The following is a 25,255-nucleotide window of genomic DNA, read 5'->3' as shown; positions in this document are numbered from 1 at the left end:
AAAAGTTGTCGAAGCCTCAAGCAATGATGTAACTTTGATGGCAAATTTTTTTTATCTAAGTGTCTTGCCTACTTGAAATGCAAATGAAATGAAATGGAACAGAACATGTATAGAAAATATCACACAACCCTTGTAATATTGCACATCAGTGTATCAAAACTTAACAAGCCTTGTATTATAATGTAATGCTAGACAACGAGAAGGAGGTGTGATACCTTTTATTGGACTAACTAAACAGTAATTAAGCTCATGCTTTCAAGACCACAAACGTATCTACTTCAGGTAAAAGTAGGAAAGCGAGATTGACGTTTTTATAATGTAATGCTATCAACCCAAAACACTGTTCTTAAAATGTTTCAATAAAGTTCAGCTAGCGCTCTATAAATGAAGGCAGACGCGTTAAATTTTTAAATAGATCTAAATTCAAGTCAGAAGACGGTCATCTCCGATTTGGATCAGAAAAAACAACAGACTTAGACAACCAGATCACACTGTATTCATACTGAACATACCACTGAATATAACAAAGCACAAAAATGCATTTTCTAAGAATAATATTCCAGCTCTGATAACATGCTTGAGGGTGAGTTTCATACCTAGCTGGGATTTAGAATGAATGCAACTGAAACTGTCAATATCCCTCAGCATTGTTCACACAAGCACCATACTGAAGGGTTTGCTAGATGCCTCTATGCACAGGTTATCCTTGGGTATGAGATGCACTTCTGACCTTGCTTCTATTGAGGCAAGTGTGTTACCGATCCAGCTACTGGTACTGCGTTAAATTAAAAAAAAAAATAGGGTATTCTTATTTCCTCTTTCAGCTGTCTATATCCCAGCTCTCTGTAAACCCCCGTTACCCAACAATCAGCCACTCCACAGCGTCTCCATGGCAACAGCAGTTTCCCTCCCAGCTATACCCATCCCCAATGGCAGGACTCTACCAGATGTCACATGCTGTAAGTACCCACTCCTCTACATGCTACACATCTGTGCTTCCCCTGGACTTCAGGGGTCATTGTGGTTTGCACCGTGCCTGTACTCTGTTCTATGTTAAAATGTTTAAAGGCAAAACGTAGCAAGGCTGTGACTGTGAAATATATTAGGAGTTCATTTTCACATTTTACAGGTTAGCGCCACCAGGCAGGTCGAATGGTCTGCGTAACCGGGGCAGACTTGGTGGTCGGTCTGAAATGTTTAATGGAAGTATGTTTGTAGACCACGTCATTATATCGCCTACATTTTAAAGGTATCCGATATAGAGTATACAGTTTGATTCAAAGACAAAATCTAGGGAGTATTGCTCACAGATTAAGTTAATAACATTTGTATGTTGTGTTTTTATTTTTTAGAAAGGCAAAATAACACATTTGCACTCTTTAGCTGAGTCATCTGTAACCTGCAATGTTTCAACAGTCATGCATTATTAAAGTAAACCTTAGTAATAACTGGGTATAGAGGAATATAAAAAAATAAATAAAAGATAGAATAATACAGAAATGTTAGCATAATAAGAAAACATACTTTTTGAGAGCCACCCCGTGCCTCCCTCCAACATCTTCACACACACACACACACACACACACACACACACACACACACACACACACACACACACCCCATAATGGCTGCAGTTTGAACACACCATTGATTTGTATCACTTGTAGCATCTCAGCATTTTGACAGCTGTCTTCAAACCACTGATTTCCCAAGGGTCGGCATCCGTTAATGAGCAGACTGGATACTGAAGCGGAACCGAAGGAAGAAAGAGAGAAAAACGAAGGAGCTCGCTGACAGTTAACCTTTAATTGCAAGAGCGAAATCCACTTAAAATGATCAATGAAAAAGATGATATTCCACTTAATACAGTCTATCCCCCTTGAAACCAAACCCTTAACGGTAACACACAGGTAGATTAACCTGTTGGAATGGTCACATGAAATGGTATTTGGGTGGAAGTGCCTCGTCAATCAATATATGCATTGGAATTATTTGCATGTAATGACATTGTGCTTCTGGCTGTGTATATTCCAGCTCTCAGTCTGCCCTACCAGATAAAGGTAAAAGCCAATAGAGTAGTTGTTTTAAAAGTTTTCTAAGTTAAGAAAAGGTTTCTTCCACCCACTCATTTGCCTCACAACGTCATACCAAATTTTGGAAATCTGCACCGTGTGCTACTGTGCTAATAATAGTGAGAGTTTCTAGGTTTAAATTGGTGACTGAGCGACTAATCACCGCTGGGTTGTTATTTTTTTGTAATGTGGCGTAAGGAAGTGATTAAGCCCGCTTTTCTGTGTGGATGCGCAGGAGTTGCCGTTCGCCAGCAGTATCGCCCACCTGGAGGCTGACCTGAGCTGCTCAGCTGAGCAGTCTAACTCCCCCTGCACAGAACAGCTGCAGGAGCTGCCGTTCAACCCTGTGCATGCGCCCGTCATCGCCTTGGGAACCCAGGTGTCCAGGTGAGAGTAATCACAGCTTCAGAGGCTCACAAGTTCAAAAGAGAGGCAGTCGTTATCAGCCACATGAATGCGAAATCTAAAAATAATGAAAATAAATAAATAAATAAATAAATCAGTGCCTGATACAGTAACTGGGGTATTACTTACATTGCAGATTCTCCAGTCCATTGGCAAGTGAGACAATAAGGCAGTAGCCCTGTACATTGCTTGCAATTCAGCAGCATGCATTGGCATATTCAGTGAAGAATATAATATCTTGGTATCCCCTTCTGTCCAAGGATCACCTTCCAGCATTACCAAGGAAGACGCACTCCCTGGACAGAGATGTGATGTGATTATAGCAGTAGTTTTAGACAGCCTACTTAAGCACTTGGCATTGCGGTGTAATTGCGGGTCAAAGCACCTCATCATTGCACTGGATACTTTCCAGTGTAGGCTTTCACTGGCTCTATATGGGAGTAAATTACAGGCAGGAGTAAGGTCATTTTGAGAATACACACACACACACACACTTGTCAACTATATTTAGCATGAGAATCAACCTGTTTTCATTAATGGGTCAGAATATCCAGGTTAAATATCTCAGCACTGGAATTAAAGACCTACTACCCATTTTGTAATTGTGCAAATTATATTAAATGAAACTGCCTTTTAAATTAAAACTGCAGTGGAATATACAAATATACTGCCTATAATAAATGTATGCTCTTCAAAAACAGCTCAAACCGTTGTTTAAATAACAGATGAAGCCAGTTTATCTAAAAAAAAATATTTCACTGCGAGTGATAAATATCCCAGGCTGCAGGGAGATTGTGGGGAGGTGCTCAAGCGCACATCACCCTTCATTTTTTACTTCTATCTCAAGAACCACACATCCAATTGCAATGAAACTCGGTACAACCATTCCTTAGCTGTCAAGATTGATAAATATATGCTGGTTGGGTTAAAGATGCTTATATCTTGGATCCATTTGCATGAAAACAGTTTGCAGTACAGATGCTGTATTAGATTGGCTATTGAAGTCTGGGTTCACTTGTATTATTAAAATATGCATAAGAATTACTTGTGCTATACCATGATATACTACTGAATCTGCAATAAGGGTGACCTACTATTTCTGGTTCTTTGCCTCCTAACTCTTATTAGGTGATGAGTGTTGCTTTATTGTACTTTTCAAGTGGTAAATGTCGTATTCTTTTCAATCTAGGTTAAAGCTGGCTCTTCCTGTGTCCCTGTTTCTTTCCAGCGCCAGGGCTACTATCTCACGAAGCTCACTGGTTCGGCTCCACTCCTCTGGTTTTCCTGAGATCCTAGACTGTAACAACCAAGCAGCTGAGGTTGTTGATCCTGCTGAGCCGGTCAACTTCAGCCCCAGCGGAGAAGAGTCTGACTATCTCCAGTGCAATGAGATCATCCTCCAGTTCCTTGCATTTACCAGGTATCCAGACGTAGTGCATGGTTAGGGGTGTGCCCGCTAGCATTGGAAAAGCAGATTTTACTTCTCCCTCAAACATGTGAAGTTTACTTATATGTTTGTCTGAAGACGTTTATGATTCGAGTAATTTATTTTCTGTGTGTGCGCGCAGAAATGTTGCGTTGATCCTAGAATCGGAATGTTTTAAATCTACCTAAATACGTTAATAGTAGAATAAACAAAATGCCAATTTGTATCCATTATTTCTAGACCCACGTTATGCACTAATGGGTGCCTGATGCATTATCCTGAACTCACAGTCACTCATCATCAGCATGCTATGCACAGCTTTCTGAAACATATGTCTGTACTGGATCTTAATAGTAACAGTATGTATCGGCCTTAGCTATAATAAATGCCCCCTTTCAATCTGAATTACCCTCCAGGACAGTTGCTGAGATACAGCTGCCATAAGTTAAGCTTCCTTCATAAGTATCTTCAGTGACCAAGGACCAAAGGCTGGATCGAGACTTTTTCCTCTCCTACCTTTGAAAAAGATCCAAATTTATTTTTCCTAACACAGCAAACTGTGCAGCTGTTTGTTCTTTAGCTTGTCTATTGGCCAGAGGCAATGCATCTGGACCCGAGATGAAAACAGCATTCCGTGGCGGTAGATTAGTATGTTTTACTAATCCCATTTGACAGTCTTTTCAATAGTTATTTTGAGCAAACATTCCTCATTTAACTAATATGAGGGATTGTTTTTGGAAAACTGTTATTTACAAAGTGCATTTACATTTCTGGAGTTATTGCTTGCATATCATATTTAATTTAGGTTCTAAAAAGACTACTATTAAAAAACAAACAAACAAACAAAAAACACAACATAAAAAATTGTATATTCTTTGTAAATAGCTAGATACGTCCAGATGCATAGAAACGTGAATATTAGAGGTTAGGAAATGCTCAAATTGTAAGCAGCGCCTTCTCTCTGGGGATGAGATGCTGTCGCACTGCTCGCTGCCGTGTTTCGAAGCTGATTGAAACAGGATTTAATGGAGCTGCAAGCCCAGGTTAAACAGTCTTGCATCAGTGACTGTTCTTACGCAGTGATTGGGAGACAAAGAAGCAGCCACCGGCGTGCAGCAGACTGTTCTACTGTGAGAAACACCTGCCTTAATCTGACCTGTTGTTCATTCAGATAGTCACATTTGCAAACCGCTTTTCATAACGATAGTTTGATAATACCACGCTTGAATGGTTATTGTTGCTAACAAAAAAAATGGTGTGCAGATTAGATTTGGGATTCTGCAGCAGATTTGTTAAGTACTTGTCCCCATGTTACAGTTATGCTGTATTCTGTGCACTAACAAACAAGAAATATGAGCAGTTAATCATGGCAATATATAAACACATTGGTAAGCACTACCTTTCATTTAGGCTGTTTCCTGTTCTTAATTTTAACTAAAGCTCTGATTACATCCCATAGCCTTACAGTGTACTGTGAGTCTTCAGAAAACAGACATCGCTGACTGTCCAGTTAGTGTACATTCTCCATGGTGGATTCTCTTTAAGCGGCTCTGTTTGACGTTGATATCAGAATCATTTATTTGACAGCTAATTCAGTGACCAATGTTTGTGTCAACGACGCTTCCCATTGTACTACTTTCAGGTGTTTGCCTGTGGCAGGGTATTAAGCACTAAAGCCCTTTTCGCTTGTATTAGTAAGAAGAATGCCCCTCGCTGGTATCCGTCATGTTAACCAGTCAGCAAACACACTTTGAAAATTAATTACCTAATGAACAAGACAACGAGCCTGCACAAGGACACTGCTCATTGTGTGCACAGTATAATTATGGTGTAATTTCTGCGTCTCTCTAAGGCACTGTAATTATAAATCGTGTATGTTTACTGAGTGGATATTAATGGAAATCTCTGCACCTCGGAGGGCTCCACTTGCTGAGGGATATAAGCAATTGGATTTACTCTTGAGGATGTGTGGGCTCAGCACTTACAATGAGAAGTTTTCCTTTCAGTTTGAGGCCATTGTAATTAAACATTTGTATTTAGTTTGAAAAAGCAGCTATGTCGTTTGGTTGTGAATCATATTAGCGTCTTTGTTAATACCAGATATCTGTGAAACTATCTGCACGGTAACACAATTATATACGCAAAGAGTATCAATGATTAACAAAGTTTGGCTTATATTTCATTCCAAGAGCCCATAATTCATTCCAGTTAAAACTCCAATTAAGCTACAAAATCTACAGTCTATCACATTCTTCTCTACAAATATGAAATGAAATAGATAATACATATATATATATATATATATATATATATATATATATATATATATATATATATATATATTATATATATATATATATATATATATATATAATATATATATATATATATATATATATATATATATAATAAACTTTTTTTTTGAGAATGTAAGTTAAAATTGTTACAGAAATCAATTAAACACCAGGAGAAGGGAATTGTAACAAAGTAGCAGAACTTTACTGTGGCTCATTCACACACACTGTATCAGATACCTGAATATATGAATACATGAGTGTGAAATTCTTGTCACCTCCGAAGATGTCTGATGACAAATGTAACAAGAATATCACTTGCATGTTTTAACACGTTGTTCCTGTTTCTTTAGTGCTGACTCGGTTCGTTGCTATGGTTATTGTTTCATTTTGTTCTATGTTTTCACTAAACTCTTTCCTAGAACGCCTCAGGAAGGGATGAAGACAGACTGGCTGAAGTCTGTTTATTTCACGTTCCAGCTGTACCGCTTCCCTCCAGTCACCTCTCAGCAGCTGCTGCTGGTGAACACAGACAGGACTCCAAGCAGATCGGGGGACCCAGCCCCCTGCATCCTGGTCCAGGTTAACAAAGATGGAACAGTTAACTCTGGTGAGGAACCCTGCATGATTAATTGCATCGTGCATCCTCACTCTCACACGTTTTAAGTGAAACAGATATTATACTATTCACATTTAACTTGGGATAGATGGTCATTTGATATCAATAATCTTCGCACTGCTCCTAAACAGTTTCTATGAATAGGATACAATCTAAAAGCTATTTACTCCAAATCATCAGCAGAGCATTTTTTGTCTGGAAAGTAAAACAAATAACAGTAACAATCCACTGCAGATCACTCACAAGCCACACAATGTAAATGTCTGATTTAGTTTTTCTTTTGGTTTGCTGTCTTTATTAGGTGCATGTTTACTGTATGCATTTTTTTTTTACTAATGTCGATTTATAGTTAAAAGCTTGAGAACCCAGCCCAGTATGTGTCTTAAAGATGGGGCAGTAAAGCATGCTAGTATAGTTGTGGTTATAATTGAGATTATGCCTGTATTCAATGGCTACCTTTGTACTAAAAGTAGTTTTGTTCATTCCTCAGCGATAGCATTTTTTTTGCATATTACTTCATTTGATTCCTTCACTGTGCAGGGTCCCCAGGGTTGCAGCTGAAGTACATGGTGGACCCTGGCTTCCTGAAGCTAGGTGAACAGCGCTGGTTTGTCCGCTACCTCGCCCTTCAGACTCTGCAGATTGATGTATGGGACGCAGAATCCTTGCTTCTCATTGGTTCCTCAGCTGTGGAACTCAAGGTAGTGGTTCGTTCGCTGTACTTCAAAACCTACTCCGTCTGCCAACAGACAGGCAGTGTACTGTACAGAGTGTGGGTTTATTGAGCTGCAACCAGAGCCATGGTTTGGCTTGCTCTCCTAAAAATCTTTTTTAAAATTCTGCAGCATTTACTGCGTCAGGGAAGGGCTGCAGTTCAGGTGATCCATGAGTTGGAGGTCATCACAACAGAATATGTCCAGGACTCTGTGAGTGTCTCTCATCACGGTCGTGTGAATGCCATTGGTGTGTCCACCATCGTGAAGGGGACACTGCATCTACGCTTGGGCAATGTTGGTAAGCCGAAGAACACAAACACATTTATACGTTTCAGCCAAATTACATATTCCCAATAGACTGAGCTCCTATTCTTCTTATATCGAAATAGTAACCCATAAGTGTAAGTACATTTAAGAATTAATTGGATTTTAGCACAATATAGCCTATGCTGCTCTCCTTTCGGCAAACTGTATAAATCAATTAACATTTTGACTTGGTGTTATCATTTCTAAAGCAGTCTCTTTTTTATTTCTTAATTTGTTTTACTTCATGTTTGTCGCAGAAAGAAATAAAGCTGTCAGTCAGTTTGACTGAGAGCTCACAAGTTTGCCTGTAAAGATTACTTTCTTGTTCTGTAAAGCATTGGCTGGTTTGTGGCTCTCGCACAGTGTCGGCTCAGGTGGCGATCAAGCTTATAGACTGCGTGCTTACAAAACAGCAAGCACTGTGTGCATGGGCTGTGCCTTTGTGAGTGGACACTTTTCAACCCTTCCAGCTCTCATACTTTATATAACGGGTTATCAATAATCAATAATATGGGAGTTTTAATCTGACCCTGCAGATAGTAAAGGTAAAATAATACAGATCAATAGGATTCTGATTGTATTCAGTGAAAGGCTGGACCATTGTAATTGACAGTCATGCTTTTTCGAAGCAATAATGAAAGTATTTATGATATTTATAATATGTTACCAATAAGGCACTGTTTTGTTTTATTGAGCTTACCTTTATGAACATGTACAGTATATATTGGGATATAAATGGCAGGGTGTTGCACTGGTAATTGTTCTGTACTTACTAGGAGACAAGAATGCTTACGCTGTATTCAGAGCCCTACTGTATCAATGTGAACCAGAGAGAATGTCCTTTGCATGCGTCATAAAATCTCCATCAGGCTTATATAGCAGTAACATACATTATCCTATGCCCCCATTAAAGCTTTGTCCTTGGGAATATTTTGGGATGTGTAACAGAGTTGCACTGAAGTGTGTATTACTGTAAGTCTCCAGGAGGCACAATTCCTGGTGAAGTCAACATAAATCAAAGGCAATATTTTAACAGGGGGGGAATGTATAATTTGAGCAGAAGATTGAAAAAGTTTTCTGCATCCTTTACGTACAGCTACTTGCCCGAACTTTAGCTTATATGAATGTGATGGTGTGCTCCCTACAAAGCTGTGATAAATGTTGTGCTTGCTGACCCCTTACAATGGGATGTTCACCAAACCGGTAGATGAAATATGGGTAGATATGGGTCGATCACTTGCGGGTCTTTGCATGTCAGTAATCGACTGGTTGTTTTGGGATTCTAATAAGCCAAAATCATATTGCAAACGCCACAAATACTGATGGCTCTAAATTATATCTTTACTAGCTTCATCTTAGAAAAGTGGTACACCACTGGCCCTTGAGATTCACTCCAGCCCAGGTCTTTGTTCCAGTCTAGCCCTAAATTAGGTCATTTGCTCTTATCAGATTCAAGCAACTTCTTTAGAACCTGGTTGAAATAAATACTTGGACTGGAATGGATCTCAAGGGCCTGGGTTTTACACTACTGAGCACTGGAGGGATACACATATACCTAATCTCTCACCCTTCACATTGTTTTTAAGAATGTTTTAAAAATGTAAAGATAGATTCACGTTGTGTCAGGTTTGCTAATGCAAATTCACTGAAGCCTCCCTCTTCCAGCACACCACACACACACACACACACACACACACACACACACACACACACACACAGAGGACCTGTTCTGAAAGAATAAAGATTAAGGCTATTATACTTTTATCTCCAGCTCTCTTTAGCAGCTCTCTTCTGCAGAACCCAGATAAGCTGTGGGAAGAGAGAGAGAGATGACGAAGCCAAGTCTGTGTCAAAGAAAGAAAGAAAGAAAGAAAGACAGATTTAAATTGTTTAACAAATAGAGAAAACAATATCTTGTTCTTTGGCTGTCAACAGGAAGAAATACCTATTGAATGATGTTCTTCATAATATTTCTCATTATTATTTTAATTTTTTTTTGAGAAACTGGTATGGGATTATTAACTAAACCTGCCCCAATGAGAATTGCTTTTTAAAGTGTGTTTAAGTCGCAAGACATGTGAGACGTATTCAAACAAGGACAAGGCAAATAATAGGTAGATGCAATCGTCAACCTCTTAAATATGCTTTTTACAGCCTAGAAATGTAAGTTGGCTCTAAAAGGCAATTCAGGATCAATTCAATTGTATGGAAACAGGATAAAAGTGCATTTCGATATCAATCTTTTTTTAAGGAGGCGGTGGCAGTACCACTGCAGTAATATACAATAGTGAAACCAGCCAAACCAGTCATACACAAGAAAACATTCTTCTTCTTGCTTAGATTTACTGTGTGTATCATTTTCTGTTTAAGTTGTTTCAGACGTTGAAAGCACACCTGGGGCTTTTAAAAAAGCTCCCATATATGACTTGTTCTTAGGTACAGCTGGTACACCAGAGTCACCAGGGTGTAAGGACTAAAACAGAACATTGCATATAGTACTGACTGATTCTAAACAAGAACGCACAAGATAATTGTGATATTTCATGCCTGAGACATGCTGCTCTTGAAAATCTATTCTCTCTTTGAAGGTTTATACATTATAGGACTTAAGATATTGTCACGGAAGCTTGAAGCAAAATCAGAGTTCCAGAAATACTGCAAGGTGTTTGCCTGGCACATAAAGGATCTTACTGTATTGTCATATTGAGTTTGTTGCTTTAGGTACGTGTAGAAGAATTACATCTAAGCACCTAAGTGGGATTTCTGTTAAAAGGCAGCTTTTGATTGGTATTTGCTGTGGCATATTTTTCAGCAGGAATGGCTTATATTGTAAACAGTACAAAAGCAATTAAATCAGAAGAAAATTTCAGTTCACCACCTTCATCGACAGCACTGTAGTTTCCATGCCAACAGTGTCTGTATATGTAGCTTTAGAAAGTATGCTTTATCCTCTCTAAAAAAACTCAAACATAAGCGAAAATGAATTTAAACAATTCAGTTTGTGAATCTTGGGTTGTCTGGTTCAATCCCGCTCACGTGGAACGCATTCCATAATCGTGCAAAACTAATTCTCTTGGGGCATTCCTTTCCGAGCCCAGACGCTACGCTGAACTATATTTTTGTTTAAAGAGATATTCTTATCCAGGGCTATTTATTTTATGGTTGATCTTACAATTGATGCCTGGCTGCAGCCCAATGGTGTGTAAGTAATCTCTGGTAAAGAGAAACTAAAACATCCACTACGTTTACTTCAAGTCTTGATTGAACCTGTTAAAATTTCCACCCGTAAACCTCAACACCTCAAGTTTAGCAGTCAGTTCACCTGAGTATACAGTGTTGGTTGGAAACATTGTTATGTGATTTTCTGGTGTTAAAGCCCTTTGAAAAAACAAACAAACATGTAAGACACTTGATGCGATACCATAACCCTAACCCTATCCCTAACCCTAACCTTAACCCTAGCTGCAACCTTAACCCTAACCCTATCCCTAACCCAAACCCTAGCTGCAACCCTAACCCTAAACCTAACCCTAACCCTAACCCTAAACCCTAACCCTAACCCTAACCCTAACCCTAGCTGCAACCTTAACCCTAAACCTATCCCTAACCCTAACCCTAACCCTAACCCTAACCCTAACCCTAACCCTAACCCTAACCCTAACCCTAACCATAACCCTAACCCTAACCGTAACCCTAACCCTAGCCCTAATCCTAACCCTAACCCTAGCTGCAACCTTAACCCTAACCCTATCCCTAACCCTAACCCTAACCCTAGCTGCAACCCTAACCCTAACCCTAATCCCTAACCCTAACCCTAACCCTAACCCTAACCCTAACCCTAGCTTCAACCTTAACCCTAACCCTATCCCTAACCCTAACCCTAGCTGCAACCTTAACCCTAACCCTAACCATAGCTGCAAACCCAACTGTAAACCCTAACCAGGTACTGTACATTTTACTATTTACACTTTCTTATAGTGAGTACAAAGTATGATTGTCTAATATTGTTACAGTATTTCAGTACAGTCAATTCAGTGAAATGTTCCTAAAAGATTCACGGTATACTGTACTTTCTACCTTAGTAAAACAGGACTGTACGCAATATTGGTCTTCTAGAAGTAAGGGTTTCAGACTATTAAACTGCCTGCTGCTGGACCCACTCTTCAATGATTCACAACATCCTTGTGCTAAGATTTTGGACGTGACTCCCTCATTTTTGTTGAACAGGTCAGTCGAAAAGCCAATGCCAGAAAATGGAGTAATCTCAATCATGTCCTGACTTCCTGTCAAATCCCTCCTGACTTCTCTGTTGAAAGTTTTTTTGTTTTTTTTTCCAGCAAAGAAGTCGGTGCCCCTTTGTGTTGTTTTCTGTTTCCGTGTCACATCCTCTGTTCCTCATTACTGCCCCTGAGACAGCTGGAAAACCTTAGCAGAGTACCACAGGGATCCTAAAGAGAGCGTGTGCAAGGAGAACAGGAGACAGCTCTTATAGTACACACAGCACAGACAGACCTGCAGCAGCATAGCCAGCACATACTGAAAAACCCTTCTCGGCACCTCCGGTGTCAGGGATAAGAGTTACAAGAAAGCAAACTTACATAGTGTTTTCTGCATTCATTCTGATTTTAGATCCACCTTGTAGATATTAGTATTTTTTTAAGTTTTATTATTGTATTTTCTATCATTTAACAATCATTAATTAGAATGTTTTTTTTAAAAAGCCTCTTTGAGAAAGGTACGTTATCATACCAAACATCGGGAAGCAAACATATCTATTTGGCACTTCTTAAAACACATTTGATGACCAGATCAGTACATTTTAAACCCTGTTTCATTGAGCCTCATTGCAAAAACAAGAAAGTTAACATCATTTTATTTGTGGGATATATATATGTCCCTTGTACCTTAAAAGATTAAGTATAAACCTCCAGTCTGGATCTCTTTTGGCGGTGCTGTTGCCTTATAAATACAGTTGCTCTTAGTCCTCCCAGCATGACACACTGTAAGCCATAGCCTAAATCCCCAGGGACACATGGACATGACAGAGACGTGCATTTTGATTCCCTATATCTTGTCCTGCATGTGTTGACTGACAACGAATCACGCTGTGTACAACTGACTGGCAGCAGAAAACACAGTAGATTAATCATATTTTTTTGCCGTGGTTGCCAAGGACACCGGCAGCGCAAGTTCCTTTATTTCCTTTTTCTTTTATTTTCAGTGTGTTGGTGGCATGGATACAGAATTCTATTCAAATCCCCAGCAATTCACATCATCCAAACAGGAAATTGGAAATATACAGTAGAAGATCAGCCCGCACTATGACTTGATAATGACTTTACTGGGATGTTTCTATTACTGCATTGTTGCGAGTGAGTTACATAATTCAGGGAATGCTGGGAGGATGTCAAACTTCTAATAAGTTATAATACATGAAATAGGCTTCTGGTATTAACATCTGTCAGCAGCTTTTCAATTGTTAAGGTTTGAGGATGGAAAACTAACATACGTATAAAAGAAAAATCAACGCCATACATGGACAAAGTTGATGTAACCTTGGGGAACATTTCTTGAGATTTTCAATGAATAAAGGTACCAGAAATAAAGAATTGTATTGCAACACTAACAACATGGGTACTGGAAAGATGGTTTAGTATAGGTAATATTTCTTCCATTTAACTTTAATTATAGTAGTTGCAGTAAGGTTTTCATGAATTCATTTCAGTTTAATTTCAATACGACAACTCGTAGGGGCATGTTCGTTGCTTACTAATCTTACTTTTATGTGTAAAAACCAAAGTACATGTGTACAACTGTTTGTGTGTGATCTCCTTGTTTTGTCCTGGTGTGGTCCAGCAGAGCCGCTAGCAGAGTGTGTTCGTGGGTCAGGATCCTGTAAGCCTGTTTGTTTGTGGGTCAGGATCCTGTAAGCCTGTGTGTTTGTGGGTCAGGACCCTGTAAGCCTGTGTGTTTGCGGGTCAGGATCCTGTAAGCCAGTGTGTTTGCGGGTCAGGATCCTGTAAGCCTGTGTGTTTGCGGGTCAGGATCCTGTAAGCCTGTGTGTTTGCGGGTCAGGATCCTGTAAGCCTGTGTGTTTGCGGGTCAGGATCCTGTAAGCCTGTGTGTTTGCGGGTCAGGACCCTGTAAGCCTGTGTGTTTGCGGGTCAGGATCCTGTAAGCCTGTGTGTTTGCGGGTCAGGATCCTGTAAGCCTGTGTGTTTGTGGGTCAGGACCCTGTAAGCCTGTGTGTTTGCGGGTCAGGATCCTGTAAGCCTATGTGTTTGTGGGTCAGGATCCTGTAAGCCTATGTGTTTGTGGGTCAGGACCCTGTAAGCCTGTGTGTTTGCTCCTCTTTTAGGACACCTCTTGGAGCACAGACTGAAGCACACAGACTCTCTGCCCCCGTCTCTCTCACGGGTCGTGTCCTCCCATGACAGCATCAGCGGCTTCACAGGAGGCAGCCTGTCCTCTACAAGCATCTCCAACCTCAACGGTCAGCACAGCCTCCCCTCCACACACACATCTGTCTATATCTCTACATTTCAATCTGGATTTATGTACATGTGGATTATTGAATTAGTGTGCTGTCAGATTCCACAGATCTAAACAAATGAAGTAACAGGACTGAGGATGACAGACTATTTTGTGTCTATATTCAATTGAAGTGTCTAGATTGCATTACAGATTGAGAGTGTGAACCAGGAGCCCTGTCACCCAGTCCCTGAGTAATGAAGTAATGCTATACTTACTTACATCACAGGAGGAGAAAAGGATAAATATTAAAGAGTGACAGCTGTTATTATACTAATAACTGTCGCGTTTCTTCATTGTGACCTTTGAGGCCTCAGCCGGTGAATTCATTTAAAAAGACGTGTCAAAACATTGGCCCTCTTGACTGCTTCCCTAAATTTGCTTATTGATTTGCCTGCTGCACAGTGTATTCTGGTATGTGCCGATGGTTAGTTGCGTACACATTACATACCAGTGTGAGTTTCTATGTGCAAGATATAATTAAGATTTTTCATATCTCGGGAGAAGGGAATCGGTCCTTTCCAACATGACACCTCTTTTTTTCCCATGTGTCTCCAACAAGGATAATTTGCATTTCCATCAGAGCTGTTGGAGGTGCTGAAAGCCAAAGTGAAATCTTTTAAGTGAAGGGATTGACGGGAAAGATGAATCTGTCTTGCAGAAGGGAGAAGCAGGGAGCTCCGATAGAACTGTAGAGTAGAGATAGGCTAGCTCTTAAAAAGTGAAGCTCAGCCAGAACCCAGTGTGGTTTTCATTTATCTTTGTACTGTTGTACTGTGGTGGATATTTCTGTTACAGTTTCTGTAGCATGACATGCTGAATTTGCTGAGGATTTTCTTCACCCGAAAGCACTCCTTCCTCATGACTTCATCTGCAAGTTCACTTTGTAGCCTGCGGCCAACTAGGAAGAAAATGGGTCTTTCACCCAATACCTTGAACTGAACGTGGTGATGTTTAGAAGGTGTGATCCAGATGAGGCTGGGCTCTCTGAAACGCAGATTCCTACAGCACAGGTGTTCACGCAGCTTTTTAACTCTATTTCAAACTGCAGCAAAGAACGCCTCGCATGCCCGCCGCTTGCCCGATATTGACGGGGAGCTGGCGTCCATGCTGTGCAGCCGAATGAAGGAGGCCAGCATCGCCATGCAGCACGCCAGCAGGGAGACGGACAGCACCCGCCAGCGCAAACTGGAGAGGATGATGGCAGTGCGGCAGTACGAGGCAAAGGAGGGTGACACAATGCCCTACGTCATGGTGAGATACTGCAAGATAAAGAGCCTTGAGTCATAGAGCTGTCTAAAGCAAGAGAGTCACATGCCAATTTATTTCATTTCTTTCATTTCTTCTCAAGCCTACTAAACCTGATAGCGTAGTAATAGACATAAACGACATGGAGTTCTTGGCACTCCTTAAGCATGTAATTGTGGTACACATTATAATGAAACTCTGTTCTTTATCAAGATGAAATGATGTCTCGTCTTGCTGATGTAATTTATAATGTTATATGTGGAGTGAGACTTTCTTTCTGGTGTGACTGTCTCAGATTATTCCGCCTAACACAACACAAGCTGTGTGTTCTGACACCTAATACTTCTGTGTGATTCTGATTCATCTAGATATCAGGTTATACCCCAGTTGGTAACCGTGGTTTAGGGAGAGCTTGAGAACTGAAGTAGTTGAGTTGGATTGGAGTTGAAAAGATGAACTGTCAAATGAAACGATTCCTGTGTGACCAGACTGACACAATCTTGCTCCGTGTTCTCTTTAGACTCGTCGGGAGGAACAGATCCAGCACTCCCGCGACTTGCAGATAATCGAAGCTTACAGGGAGCGCAGCAAAGCAGAGAGCATCACCAAGATGCTGAGTCTGGCCATCACCACCCAGCACACTGTCTACGCCACCCTGGGCACGGCAGAGTTCTTCGAGTTTGCCCTGAGAAACCCCTCCAACACTCAGCACACTGTCACCATTGAGTTCAAGGATCCAGAGCTTAGGTAGGACTGCAATAGCTCACAGCTTTTAAAACTACAGTGGAGCGTGGGTGTGTCAGAAGACAATGTTTAATAATGAGATCTTGCATTACATGCTCTTTTTGATTTCTGAACCAAGGGCAGAGGGAAGCTGTCACAGTTATTTACAGTAAGATATTCCCTTGTGGTTGGTGTAACAGTGATTTCTTCAGCACTGCAGATATGTTTCATTGCAATCCCAACAAGCACCAGCAGGAATGAAAGATTTTGCGGACAGAATGCAATGACTGGTGGTTGACAGGTGGTAATTGTGTTTCAGATGTTCAGTGAATTGAAGCGGAATTCCAGGTATGTATTAAAATGGGTTTGGTTCTGAGCGCGGTTTGTTAGGTTCGCGTTTTAAACACATGCGTCATTCACACTTAAGTTTATAGTTACCCAGTATTAAGTAGAAGGGTTGGTAAGTGTTGTTCATCTGTCAAAATATGTCTTTAGTGTTCTGTAATTTCATTTCAATCAAGAATTAAAATATTGTCCTACAAGTTTTCTCCTGGGCTGCTAACAGTATCAAGTCATTGACAGTCTTAAATAAACAAGAATAACTCGGTTCCTTTTGATTTATTAAAGCAATCTTAATTTGTACTTTTCTTTTATATCACCTCATGTTCTTCTTAATGCTGCTAGATTTTTCAAAGTGAGTGGGAAGTTGACTCCAACAGTCAAGCACACTGTGGTGTTTTAGTTTACATTTCAGTGGCTGCCTCAGTAAATCTTAAAGGGATAACAAGATGTCACTAAAGACTGTCTATTTATAAGACTTGGAGCAGAGATAACCTTAACACAAAGGAACGCTGCTGCAAGCTGGTGAAACGTCAGCAACATCACAGTAAACAGTTCCGTTTATCAATCAAAGAATATCGATTTCCTTTTTAAGATCAAAGGCTAATGGAAGCCTGACTTTTATCAAATACAATACAGCAGGCTTTATATATATATATATATATATATATATATATATATATATATATATATATATATATATATATATATATATATATATATATATATATATATATACACACACACACACACACACACACACACACACACACACACACACACACACACACACAAATCTGTTTCATCTCCAACCACATGGCTATAATCATAAAGAAGGAGCAGATCTACAGTAAGTCTCCAACAGGCTGCTGACAGTACATATTACACTGAGGCCAGTTTTGTTTGCTAAATTATATGTTTTTGCATCTGTTACTTTACCACGACATAATAAGAGATGGTAAGCCGACATAATAATATTGACCATCGAAGAACTCCCCTATCTCTGTCAAGTGCATGCCTCGGGTGAGGAAGCTTTTTACTAATGAGGTCAATGGGATGAATGGATCAACCGCTAGGTTCCCCTCTGGAGTCAGTACCAGCTGGTAATGATTGTTGAAACGTGCTACTGTCTTTGTCTTGAAAAGATGAATATTTTGAAGCTTGTTAGTCGAAAAAAACAGTTCCAGGTTCCAAATTCTCCTGATGATTCTTGCGGATTTGCCAAGGATACCTAATCTTGCTAAACAGCCGACAGTATTTAAATCAGCGAAATCATTACGGCATTAAGATGACCCTGCAGCTCTCTCCGATGGGCAGGCAGAGATCAGAAGGTGGCCAACGGTAGAATAAAGGTATTTTAGTAAATAAGAACAGGGAGATCTCCCCTTATGATATGGAAGCCTGTGTTTTATATTTTACAATCAGGTGTCTGTGTGCCCTGATTTGAAGGACGTTGTTCTTAGATCTGGTAAATATTATCTGTGCTGTGAACTCAATTAGCTCAACTAATCGCTGGTAGCCTTCTTTGTAATTGATGTTCATAACGTTTTTTAACTAGAGTGTATTCTAAAGGATACATCGACTGCAGTTTCTAAATTTGAGCTTCATCTTAGCTGCTGTTAATTAAAAAATCTCTGTAGAATGTAAGAACATAAGGTTAGAGTGATAACAATACATTTATAGATACATTTATACACAGATAGGACCATAGAATGATGAATGGGGATCAAAAATCTATAAACAACGCTTAACAATAAATGTCAGGAATAGAAATTAGGCAAATAAAAGAACCTTTATTCATATGAATTGAACAGTGTTTTGGCATGAAGTCCTTCACTGGTGCTTCATTGTAGTCTGATGGCCCATCTGTTCCATTGAATCGTCCATACTTAAGGCACCGGGTGCTATGGGACTGAGTGACAAACAGTGGTGCCCATGGGAAAGTCTTCAGATCAGGAAGGATTGACCTCACCCCTGTAGCACATCTTGTATCCCTGCGTCTGAGCAGAAACACTCTGGGTTCATAACCGTGATCACTCCCAGTCCTCCAGTGAATACACTTGCTGCAGTTCTACTGATCATTTCCATTGATCATTTTTACGCAGGGAAAATTATTTTCATGGTTCAAAAAATGCATGCTTTCCTTTCAAGCATTTTCATTATGAAATAATTTATGTGAAAACACTGAGGGCTTCAATATGTTATTTTTCAAGCTCCCTTGTTGTGTCATGTGAGTAAAGCATTCTGTGCTTCAAAGTTATTTGAAAAGGCTTCTTTTGACATTCAGGAAGCATGCCACGGAAGGAAAAAAAAGAAAAATGAGCTTGTGCAAATCTTAAATGAACGCTTCTGCAGTGCAAAAGAATTCAGCAGCTTCGTCTAATTGAAAAATAATGCAAAACAACCTACTTGGAATCAAAATGAAAGAAATCAATGCAGTGTAATAAAAATTTGATTCTAAAATAAATCTTTCAGTAATAAAAAAAAAAACAAACGAACTAAAAACTGATACAGAAACTGGATTGCTATTTGCTGCAGGGATCGTTTGTCCCAGCCCTGATGTACTTTTTTGTTGCAGCGTCATTGTGGACACACGGGAATGGAGACACTTCAAGGAGCTGTCGAAGACTCTCACCCCTTTGGAAGAGGACATGTTCCACCTGGAAGGAAACACACTGAGACCTCAAGTCTATCTCCGTCCTAAAGAAACTGTCTACATCCCTTTCAAATACCAAACCTTCAATGCAGACCATGTAGTCATGACACAGGTAAGAATGAACAGCATTCCAGTGATATATATATATATATATATATATATATATATATATATATATATATATATATATATATATATATAATATATATATATATATATATATGCATACTTGGTATAACAGCGTGCTTGGTGTATGAATTCCTGGTAGAATTACAATATACCTCCATATGGGGGTGCTAGGTTAAAAGCAAGAAACTGCAGTGAACATGTTTGGCCACTGGTGGCACTGGGCAATCGAAGAGGTCCAAGACATGAGCGCCAAAAGGAGAATAAATATTACTTATTAAATGTTGTTTGTTTGTTAAAAATTGATTGTTTATTCCCACAGGGACCAACCGATCTGCGATTGAGCAGGAGTGCTAACGTCATAGACAGCCATCAATCCAAAACTGTCCAGGCTAAGATCATTAGGGTATGTACATAATAAATCAGTCTGCAGTGTTACACCATGTGTTACAATGCTCTGGAGTTTACATAGCGGTGCATTTAGAGGTTTGTACATAAGACTTGGAACTCAACTCTGCTAGGAAAATTATGTTCACAGATTTAATCACTAAAACATGCAAAACACGCAGCTGCTTTTGGTTTTCATTAAGCTTCAGGGTAATAAGGTTACGATTGAAGCATAAATCCCTACCCTAACCTTCATTGTTTTAACCATGTAGTACTGAACACATACCAGCCTAATTGAGGTTGTAACCACCAGCAGGCAATCACAGTCATGCATTGAACTTTGCCAACGACTTTCATTCAGGTCTCATTCAGGGCTGAGGATGGAAAGCCTCTGGCTATCTGCCAGGTGAACGTGGAACCCACGCCGAACGTTATTGATCAGACGTTTCGGTTTTACCATCCCGAGCTCACCTTCCTGAAGAAATCCATTCGGCTGCCTCCCTGGCACACCCTACCAGGTAACCATAGCAGCTGATAAGAAAGTCCAGTTGACAAATGTGGTAGAGGCAACCCTTACATCAGTGTCCCATAGCAAAAGCACAGCAAAGGCTTTGCAAGCGTTTTACAGCCCAGTGAGGTATAGTAAAACACATTAACAAGCATGGCCACCCATGCTAAACTAAGGTAAGTGCACAGTACAGCCATGGGAAAAGCATGGGAAGTCTGCACAGTTAGCATGCAAAGTGACTGTGGTCAACCTTTATAAGGGAATACTTGCATCTTATAACTTTTACCTTATATGTTGATTCGTTGGTTTGAAGTTATGGATGAATGCCAATAGCAGCTGAAAAATGATTGTAACTGTAGTTTTGTACCTCGAGTTTCAGCAGAAACTTTTTTGTAATATTTGCCTGTCTCTTACTGCACAGCTAAATTACTTTTTGATGCAAGTTATTGCCTATCTAAAGAAAGAACACCCACGAACAAAATAGATTTAAATTGGTTTACTGAATAACTGTAACCCTCAGTGTCACCTCTCAGCTGATATAATACAAAATATAATAAACAGAAGACAGGTAATAACATTAATAAAAAATATAGAGTCCAATACCAGCAGACAGGACATGTGGCTACCTTCCCTTGGAACACCATCAGGACTTTTGCGAAGACTCTGAAAGGACTGATGACATCTCATATAAGGGGTGTTTCAGTCTCTTTTTTTTATCTGCTTTTTGTTTCTAGGAACCCCAGTTGGAGTGTCAAGTGGGGAGCCCCAGATTTATGTCCGATGCAGTGACCCCAATGTTATCTGTGAAACCAAGAAGATGGTACGACGGTCCAAATCATTGTTAAAATTTTTTAAATAAATGTAATTTAGGCACTATATGTTTATTAATACTACTACTGCCAGTGCTACTACTTAGCATCAACAACACAAACAGAACACTTTAATTGAGCGTGGCCACATTTACTTTTTTTCTTTTCTTTCGTTCTGCAACTCCAGGCTCCAGGTGAACCCCAGGATGTGTTTCTGAAAGTAGCCGGTGGTCCAAGTCCGCAGATTAAGAAATTTTTCATCACAATTTTCACGTATGTACCTGAACCTGTGCTCTTCCGTGAATAAATAAATCTGCATATATATATATATATATATATATCTATCTTCAACCTTTGTGTGGTGGCAGATGTTATAAGCGATTATAAACAATAGCGCAAAAAACAATGACAAAAGTGTGTAATAATATTATTTCTGTTCATATTCTGTAATTGTTAACAGCATCATTTAATAGCATGTTTATAGATTATTTAAAATCACTTTTATCGGATCCCTAAACTAAAGTGTTACCGATTTAATTGTCTTTGAAAAAAAAAAAAATGTTGCTAATCAATCTCATGATTGTGTATGTAGCTCCCTTGTTGCCCGTTACAATAATTAAACACATGCTTCTGAGCCAAATTTCTGAATGAAAAGAAGGCTGATGGCTACTGTATGAGCCTTGAGGAGTGCCTGTGGAATAATGCTTTGTATTATTGTGTGTGGGCTCAGGGATCCATGGCTGGCTGCCCCCATTCAGATCTGGCAGTTGTACGTTCACTGCCTGCAGCGCGTGGATGTGAGCTGTGTGACTGGTCAGCTGACCCGCCTGTCGCTGGTCCTGCGAGGGACACAGACTGTCAGGAAGGTCAAGTGTTACTCCTCCCACCCACACCAGCTACAGGTATTATTGGAGGTGTTTCTGTCAGTTAGTTGTTTATTCTTTCCTTTATGAGAAGAATTGACATGCTGTGAACTTTAAATAGAAGAAAAAAGACATTTTCTTAGACCTTAGTTAGACCATAGTATGCCTATAGAATTCGCTACAATATTGTTCCTTGTGTGATTTTGATTGCTATTTTTACAGACATGACCAAAAGTTTTGCATCCCCCTCTATAGAATTAATTAATTTTGCTCCATAGTCAAGTGAATACCTGGTGATATATATATATATATATATATATATATATATATATATATATATATATATATATATATATATATATATATATATATTTCTAGAGATTGATGAGTTTGTGCTCATTCAGGAAATGTTTAAAAGGTATCACAGAAAAAGTATTTGATTATTTCTTTTTGTATTTTTTTTTCCAGATTGACCCTGCAGATGTGTTTGTCCTTCCTCCAAATGCAGTCCAGGATCTCCACATTGGAGTGCGGCCCCAGAAGGCAGGCAGTAAATTCCTCTACCTGAACGTGGTTGACGTCGACTACCACCAGCTGGTGTCCTCGTGGCTGGTCTGTGTGTCTTGCAAGCACCCGCTTATATCCAAGGTAACGAGGCTTACCGGTCCCTTCTGAAACATTCTCAGAGTAAACCCTGCACTGTTGAAAGGAGATGTCTTTTAATTCTCCATCTAGGCCTTTGAAATCTCGCTGTCAGCAGGGAAGGGCAGCAACAAGAAAATTACCTACACCAATCCGTATCCCACCAGGAGAGCGCACTTCCTCTGCACAAACCGAATGGACCTGCTGCAGTTCAAAGAGGACGCCTTCGAGGTGAGCTTAGCACTGGCAAAGACCAGCAGGCTTGGTGTGGTTCAATCCAGCAGGAAGAACAGCACTGGAATGCAATGGGGATGAATAGTGGCATCTTATTTAAACACAGACAAATGTGCTGGTATTTCACCAATTTAGCATTATTTCTCACATGTTGAATGGTTGTGCCTCATACACTTATAAGATGATGAATAAAAGATGCACAGTGAATTAAGAGCAGTTGCTGTTGCATGCTCGTTGTGTTCAGGTGCATTTTTAGTTCAGTGTCATGGGTCTGCCTTTATCCTTCAGTGAACAAAACCTTTTCTGAGTCTGATGCAAACATGATAATACATACGAATAAGATGAAACTAAGAAAAAAGAAATAGAGACTTTCCGGTATTTAACCTTTAGCTAAAATGAAAATGTAGATGATCTATTTCTACCTAATGCATTTAAAAAAATCGGAAATGATTGCCAGACATTTGGATACAAAGCTTCCCATTCCAGCGAGTGTCTGCCTGTTTAATCCGGTTTTACATTGACTGTCGACCGGAAGGGGAAACGGTAAACTTCCATAGTAATTTTCCGTGCATGGGAAAGCCGTAATTGAGCAGTTGGATAAATGACAGGTAAATGATTAACTGTGAGGTCCTCACTGCCACCAAAGTAATGATAGCTGCCAGAGAAATTGATTGGCTAGGGAACTATATAGGAAGAATAATCTCTTCTTTTTCTTCCTCCACTAAATATCCACCTCAGATTTTAGTTTTTTAAATATTTTAAACAGCTGACAGGGACTTGCTTTGTGGATCTATTGCACACATATGCAAACAGTCAAAAAACTGTCCCTTTAAGCTAATACACCAGCTAGACAATAATGATTTAGAATGGCATTCTGAAAGTCCCCTTTAGGATCCTTGCTGACATTATATTGGGTCACCGGGTAGCATTGACTGTTCAGTTAAATTCGCAAATATATAACCCTGGTCCCGATATTAGGGAGACATCTCATTCACTTTAATGTACTGCGAAGTGTTCAAACTCCATTATCTGAATAGTCTTCGTGAAGCATGGCAACACATGCCTCCTACAACTACTTGCTTATAAAGTTTGGAAAGCTGCCTGGCTTTAGGCAGGCTATGGTCCTATTCTGTGCTTGGAAGTGATATAAAACGGCACTCAGGAAGCCTGCCAAGGAAGAACAAACATGAAGAATTAGCAAGCATAAATATTACATGAATGCAGTTTTGTTTTTCATTTCTACCTCTGCAGTGTTGATAAAACAAGTTCTGAGGTCATTTTTTTTTTTTAACTGTAACACAATGTGTTGTGTCAGATCGGAGGGGGAGAGACGTACACCATCGGCCTGCGCTTTGCGCCCAGCCAGAGCACAGGTGAGGAGGAGATTCTCATTTACATCAACGATCAGGAGCACAAGAATGAGGAGACTTTCTGCGTCAAGGTTGTGTACAGTTAAGCTGACGGAAAGATGCCACCTGCCAGGGTCTCCTGCAACACTACAGTCCACTGAAACCATGAGTGGCTACTGCAGCTGGAGAGCACAAGTTCCTATTTCCTTTTTGTTGTTCTAAAATTAAATTTGAGTAACCCTTTAAACATTAAGCTCAGGGAACAAGACAACACTTTTTCAGGAACCTAGTTTGAGGTACTTTGCTGTATCAAACCCTAAGTCTTGCCTGGTGTGCCATGCAGTGGCCTGAAAACTAGTCTCCTGAAGTTCCAAGCCACAAAGGGGATTCGTATTCCCTCAGCTTTAGATGGGGGACACTTGATAGCAATTTTACACATACAGCCTGACCAAATCAGGTCGGTGGGACGGTAATTCAGTCCCCAAATTACTGAAAATACCCGTTCAGCAGATAGCAGGTATTTTGTTCTAAGTTAAGGGCCACCAATGTGGAGTTTCTAGCTTTTAAGTTAGACTCTACAGAGTAGGACTGCATTCGATTTGGTTTGATTGGAGATCTTAAAACATCTATAATTTGGGACCACTACAGTATGTATTGGATAATTGTGAGCTTATTTCTACTGAAATAAAAAGGGAACATTTTTCATTCTGAGCATAATAATAATAATAATAATAAAAATAATAACAATAATAATAATAATAAAAAAAACTGTAACTGACAGATATTTACTGTAGAAAATAAATGTTTAAAAAAGATATAACAGCTAACAAACACACAAAAAAAGAATGGAACCCTTCCTCTTTTGAAACATAATTAGCCTGGCTGTAATGAGAGAGGATTTTCAGTGGGGAAATCCAGACTCTTCAGACAGCTCTCATTGCCATCCCTGCACTCTGAAGATTGCCATTTCCAAACCGTTTCTACTGGAGCCTAGGCAGCAAC

At 39.7% G+C, this 25,255-nt stretch overlaps 1 protein-coding gene across 1 annotated transcript in view; it reads left to right on the top strand.

Moving 5' to 3' along the window:
- Window positions 1–24,959, top strand: part of LOC121328406 (nephrocystin-4-like) — a 73,021-nt gene extending 48,062 nt beyond the window's left edge. The window contains exons 13-30 of the mRNA XM_041273046.1: window positions 825–959; window positions 2,308–2,459; window positions 3,706–3,897; window positions 6,620–6,807; window positions 7,357–7,517; window positions 7,662–7,830; window positions 14,197–14,331; window positions 15,421–15,623; window positions 16,138–16,364; window positions 19,258–19,447; window positions 19,784–19,867; window positions 20,210–20,366; window positions 21,091–21,176; window positions 21,353–21,438; window positions 21,896–22,067; window positions 22,497–22,676; window positions 22,764–22,901; window positions 24,220–24,959. Coding sequence (XP_041128980.1) covers window positions 825–959; window positions 2,308–2,459; window positions 3,706–3,897; window positions 6,620–6,807; window positions 7,357–7,517; window positions 7,662–7,830; window positions 14,197–14,331; window positions 15,421–15,623; window positions 16,138–16,364; window positions 19,258–19,447; window positions 19,784–19,867; window positions 20,210–20,366; window positions 21,091–21,176; window positions 21,353–21,438; window positions 21,896–22,067; window positions 22,497–22,676; window positions 22,764–22,901; window positions 24,220–24,360 — 2,796 coding nt within the window. The 3' untranslated portion in view covers window positions 24,361–24,959. The remainder of the gene's footprint in view (window positions 1–824; window positions 960–2,307; window positions 2,460–3,705; window positions 3,898–6,619; window positions 6,808–7,356; window positions 7,518–7,661; window positions 7,831–14,196; window positions 14,332–15,420; window positions 15,624–16,137; window positions 16,365–19,257; window positions 19,448–19,783; window positions 19,868–20,209; window positions 20,367–21,090; window positions 21,177–21,352; window positions 21,439–21,895; window positions 22,068–22,496; window positions 22,677–22,763; window positions 22,902–24,219) is intronic.
- Window positions 24,960–25,255: the final 296 nt, after the last annotated feature.

This window comes from Polyodon spathula, chromosome 16 (genome assembly GCF_017654505.1).
Source record: "Polyodon spathula isolate WHYD16114869_AA chromosome 16, ASM1765450v1, whole genome shotgun sequence".
Classification (NCBI taxonomy): domain Eukaryota; kingdom Metazoa; phylum Chordata; class Actinopteri; order Acipenseriformes; family Polyodontidae; genus Polyodon; species Polyodon spathula.
Note: the sequence above shows the minus strand (reverse complement) of the source record. Positions and strands in the feature narration are given on the sequence as shown.